This window comes from Coccinella septempunctata, chromosome 7 (assembly GCF_907165205.1).
Source record: "Coccinella septempunctata chromosome 7, icCocSept1.1, whole genome shotgun sequence".
Taxonomy (NCBI): Eukaryota; Metazoa; Arthropoda; class Insecta; order Coleoptera; family Coccinellidae; genus Coccinella; species Coccinella septempunctata.
Window position 1 is genome coordinate 31,326,878 of NC_058195.1, and position 5,708 is coordinate 31,332,585.

A 5,708-nucleotide genomic window follows, 5' to 3' on the forward strand; every position below is an offset into this window, starting at 1 on the left:
ATGTTCCATTTTCGAATTTTACGCGATAAAATAATAAAAATGATTTGTGACGAAAACGAAAATACAAAAATTAGATGAAATGAAACTCAATTTTTCTAGAAAAATATCAGTATGCGCTTTTAACTGAAGAAATAGAAATTGTAATATCTATTATCAAATATAGAATAACAACATTTGAAATCGAAAAGTAGTCAGATTTCCAAATTGTGCGCAAGGGGGCGGTCCCAACCCCAGGTAGAAGCATGATGCCATTGGTCAGAAACGACGAAATTAGATAGAAAGGTAGAAACGGTAGCGTGCTATATAACCTAGCAGTCATTTTTCGGTCAGTCAGTTGAGTTAACCTCAATGGTGTTAAGATTGTTTAGACTGTTTGAATACTCGCAAGTTTTCGAATATTATAAACGAACTTTAAGGTGATATTACAGTGTTGTGATTGATGATTGATGAATTTTCAAGTTATGGATGTAAGTAATTCTTTTTTTTTAATCTCTAGTCAGTTGGTTGCTATTCAATAATTTGTTTGTTGTTCAGATTTTCTGTTTCAAACAGGTATGTGTTATTTTTTTATTCGAAAATGATCATTTACCTATATGGTAGTATCTCTAGAAGTTCAAAGATGTTTTCAGCACTTTGAATATAACATTATATCAACTTCAATATCTGAAATGACATTAATATTAATTTTATTTTCAGAATATGCAGTTTTTAGATATAACAGGGTTGGAAGTGGACGAGATTCGTCACATAAATTCTTGTCTGTCCGATACCCCTCAAAGAATCTCCTTGCCTTGGACTCTCAAGAAGAAATCTCCCCAAAGTGAGTATTGTGATGTATTTTTCAATAATAATATCCTTGCAAATGTAGTCCAAGAAAGATTTGATGTAACTAGAAATTTAATAATCGACTTATTTTCAGAAAAATTACACAGAAAACCAAATGCAGCAGTCGAATGTAAGAAGCCATCAGACGTTGATGAAGAAACACTGATCTCATACGACAATGCTATATCTGTTAATACACCCACTTCTAAGACGGATCATTTCATTCCCACACAAGTTTCTACAACGGCTGACAAAGAAACAGTTCCCTCCAATGAAATTGCGGAAGAACTTCGCAATTCACCGAGTGCCCCAATATCGAACCTGATCGAAAGTAATACCGAAGTGATGCCTGTTAAAGTTGAAAATATTGTGGCAACATCCTCGAACAAGACTGAAGAAATGAAGAATAAGCCTGTGAAGGTCCAGACGTGTGATGTGAAAAAAAATGGAGTCAAATCAGATGTTAATGAACCTGTAAACGTATGGGCGAAGAAATCATGGACGAGTCTCTTCAAGAAAGAGGAACCCACGACAAATGGAGAGTTAGTGACTGAACGCAGTGATGAGAAATTTAAATCGTTGGACACTGTTGAAAAAAGCAGAACTATTGATCCAGCCACTCACAGACTAGCAGGTTAGTTGTTGAAGAGACTTTGATTAAATTTTTTGAGTAGAAAAACGTTTTAGGTTTTACATAGTCAGTTGTTTGAGTTGAAGAATTATTTTTGTTGTGATATCAATAAACTTTTTCTATATTTGTTACTCAACATTTCATTTTATTTCCAGAATTTCTATCGAACTTCGAAATTGATGGAAAAAGTGCTAATCTACAACCAAGAGGCTTAATCAATAGGAGCAATTATTGCTACATCAATTCGATTTTACAAGCCTTGCTGGCCTGCCCACCTTTATGCAATCTGCTGATAGGACTTTCGAAGAATTTGACGGAGAATGGACACGGCCTACCACCCATCATAAAGAACATGTAAGTTTTATAACAATCCGTCGCTTTGACAGCATCTAAATCAATTTGAAATCTTCCAGGTGCAAATTCATCAATAAATTCGAGAAGCTGCCCGATTCCTACCTAAACCGTATATCGAAAAGGAACAAGAAGAAACAGGGGAGTTTCGACTTCTCCTGCGGCGACTCGATCGAAGAATCTTCGATCTACACCATCCTGAATGATACCAGAAGCGACTCGTTTCTTGTCGAGGGACGTCAAGAGGACGCTGAGGAATTTTTGGGTCTACTGCTGAACGGACTGAAGGACGAAATGATGAATGTAAGTAGTCGAAATTATTGATTAATCGCATGACTCTTGGTTAAACATGATGAACGAGAACACTTGACTCGGTTTCGCAATTTTTAATTAAGATATTTGTTGATACGCGTGTTTCCGGTTTCATATCATTAAACTCATGTTGAAATCGGAGATAGGCGGAAATTTAATTGATCGTTTACAATTGGTATACTTTGTTTTTGGGCTGAGGATATTTCTAGGATTTTTCAAAGATCTAAACGTTTACCTTTATCACCTTTATGTACAATTTTTACATGATAGAAATCTACGAAGTGGTTGGGAGTTATACAGAGATTAGAGAAACCAGTTGTTGATTTAATCTGCAGAATAGATCTTTACCATTGAAAAATATTCATCTTAAATTCTTCTTATTGGTACATACGAGGATATATTGAAAAATTCTTAGTCTACTATAGAACCAAACAAAATTTCAATGTCAAAATATTTTATTAATCAACATACTCTCCTCTTAATTGGATATGCATTTATTACAAAGAACCTGCAACGTCTCTAGACCTTTCAAAAAGATGTTTCTTCTTGCTCTCAAAACCAGAACTCCACAGCTTTTATAACCTCCTCGTTGAAAGAAAATTTACGACCTTTTAAACGTTCTTTCTGTTGAGGAAAGAGATGATAGTCGGATGGAGCCAAATCTGGTGAATAAAGGGGGTGTTCTAGTAATTCAAACTCTTGATCACGGATTTTTTTCATGGCAACATTAGATTTGTGTGCAGGGGCGTTGTCCTGCAAAAACAAAACACCTTTGGATAGCTTTCCGGGTTTTGTCTCCACAATTTTTTCCCGTAGAATGGTCAGAAATGTCTAATAGTAATCTCCGGTTATAGTTCCACCCTTATCCAAAAAATCAATCATGGTTACTCCATGCCAATCCCAAAAATCTGAAACAAGAACTTTTCTTGCCGATTTTTGGACGATTTTGGGTCTTGAAGAACCAGAGTTTTGCCATTTCATCGATTTTTGCTTCGTTTCTGGATCGTAGAAATGTACCCAAATCTCATCCATAGTAACAATTATGTTTAAGAAGTCTACATCGTTTTCAAATCGAGCACAGATCGAACGCGATGCTTTTACCCTCGCACGTTTTAGGTCAACATTCAAACATTTGGGGATCCATTTTGCAGCAATTTTTCTCACGTCCAAATTGACGTAAACTATATGATGAACGCGTTCGCATGAAATATTCAGTGCTTCAGATATGCGTTTTAGCCTAATTCGACGGTCTGATAAAATCATGTCATGAACTGCATCGATATTCTCGGAGACTCACACATAAACTGTCTTTCCCGATCGGTCATCATCTTCAATGGAAAATTTACCTCTTTTGAAGCTTGCAGTCCAATTTTTCACGGTCGCATACGGAGGACATTGATCATCAAGGATATTAAGCATATCTTCGTAAATCTGCTTACCCCGTAACCATTTTAAATACACGTACTTGACGATGGCTCGATACTCAAATTTTTCGATTTTCACAATTTCGGTGGACATCTTCTTTCTTTTGATTTATTGCGTAACTCTGGTTTACTTTTTTGACTTCAAACTTCACACTGACACTTCTGATGAGTTATTTTGTTCGTTGCTATGGTAACGCAATAATTTTTTATGCACTGGTCTATGCTAACTAGATATCAATACATCCTCTTGTATCGACATCGATTCATTCACTCTTTTAATCTGAATATTTAAGAAATACAAACTTCCTCTACCTCCAAAGTGAACTCAACTATAGTCTTTTAAAACTCCTCACAATTAAATTGCAGTTTAAATGAATGCTGAATTGAATTTTGAAAATGAAAATGATGTTATATGTACCAATAAGAAGAATTTAAGATCAATATTTTTTAATGGCAACAAATAGTTCAATTAAAATTGTGAAACTTAGTCAAGTATTTCCTTCTCTTCTTTTATTATTCGAATGTACGTGGTGTTTGGCATAAGTTCACATTATTACATTCAAAATATTATTGCTTGTCGTATCTCACAACTTTTTTTGTCCTTTCAGATAATCGAATCCTGCAAAACTGAGAACAAAATAGAAATGAATCACGACTCCGAAGACTGGAAACAAATGGGACCAAAGAACAAGCGTAACATCACGAGAAAGGTTCAATTCGACAAAACTCCAATCAGCGACATATTCGGCGGACTCTTGTGCTCAAAGATCCACAAAACGGGAGATGAATCCACAGAAAACATACAGCCGTTCCTGACTCTTCAGCTGAACATCAGGACGGCCAAAACCATCACGGAAGCCCTGGAACAGCTGACGATAAAGAATCAACTTGAAGGAATAACTTCGGCCAAGACGAATCAAAAGGTGGAAGCGTGGCAGCAGGTGCTGATCGAGAAACTGCCGGCTGTTCTTGTCCTCCATCTGCAATGTTTCCGTTACAATGGGAACGGTTGCACGAAGATTATGAAGAAGGTGGAGTTCCCCATCGACCTCCAGGTTGATTCCAAGATCCTGTCGGGAAAACCTAGCAGTTCTTCAGAGAAACAGTACAAGCTTTTCGCTGTCGTTTACCATGAAGGTAAAGAGGCCAGCAAGGGACACTATGTGGCGGACGCGTTCCATTCTGGACATCATACTTGGTTGAGGTTTGACGATGCAAAAGTGAGGTCAGTGTCAGTGGAAAGTGTTTTGAAACCGCATGGAGACAGAGTTCCTTATCTTTTATTTTATAAAAGAGGTGATATAGTTTAAGGTGTATAAATTGAACTATAGAATAATAAATTTGTACATATTAGCGAAAAGGATGGACTAAAATTGTTTTTTGTTATTTTATGAGTAATGTATTGTAAATCTGAAAAATTATAATTATATTTATGATGTTATGTAAATATATACTATATTTTAATAAACAGACTTTATAATATATTTCCTCAGTTTTATTGAGCAGAATTTCCCCGGAATGAACGATTGAAAAAAGCCTAAATTAGCAGTGAATGAAAAAAAAAACATAGACTAAAAGATAATCTATATATTAATAAAAGAGGATCTATGGTTTACTTCAAAATGCTTTATTTGTTGTGTTTATTATTGTAAGGGCAAGGTTTATACAGGGTGTCCCGTAAAGACCACGTCAAACTAAAACGGAAAGTAGATCAGAATGTACTCTACCTGATGTGAAAAAATCGTTCATATGAAAGTCTCACAGTTTTCGAGATATTTGATGTTTTATGAAAATGTTGAATTTTTTCACTTAAACTGCTTTCTCTCTTGCGGAAGCTACAATTAAATACTTTTCGTATCAGTTTTTTTCCGTAAATTTTGTTGAATGATTACTCCAATTCATGCAATGAAAAATACCACGAAATATTATACAGGGATTCTGGAAAAAAAAATTGAAATTCATGTTCTGAAGGAAGTGTTTTTTTGTGCTGAATTCTATCTGACGTGGTATAAAAAAAAGACACTAGACCTTTTCTGCATATTACGTTGAAAAGTTGCCTATTCTGTGAGGATTCCGAAAAGGTAAAATACAGGTGATAACCTTCGTCACGAAAAAAGATATTTGAATGTTTATCGAGAATGGAACATTTCTATGAAAAACTGCTT

The 5,708-nt window shown here is 35.4% G+C and overlaps 1 protein-coding gene across 1 annotated transcript; it reads left to right on the forward strand.

Annotated features, from left to right (window-relative positions):
- Positions 1-364: 364 nt before the first annotated feature.
- LOC123317788 (ubiquitin carboxyl-terminal hydrolase 10-like) lies at positions 365-4,881 on the forward strand. Its single transcript, XM_044904397.1, has 6 exons — positions 365-467; positions 697-820; positions 920-1,459; positions 1,612-1,810; positions 1,870-2,110; positions 4,152-4,881. The coding sequence occupies exons 1-6, from the start codon at positions 447-449 to the stop codon at positions 4,851-4,853; spliced, it is 1,827 nt and encodes a 608-aa protein (XP_044760332.1). The 5' UTR covers positions 365-446; the 3' UTR covers positions 4,854-4,881.
- The last annotated feature ends 827 nt before the right edge of the window (positions 4,882-5,708 follow it).

Coding starts and splice junctions, on each gene's coding strand:
- LOC123317788 (XM_044904397.1), top strand. CDS start 447: ATGAATTTTCAAGTTATGGAT. Junction 821..919: donor CAAGAAGAAATCTCCCCAAA/GTGAGTATTGTG, acceptor ACTTATTTTCAG/AAAAATTACACAGAAAACCA. Junction 1,460..1,611: donor AGCCACTCACAGACTAGCAG/GTTAGTTGTTGA, acceptor TTTTATTTCCAG/AATTTCTATCGAACTTCGAA.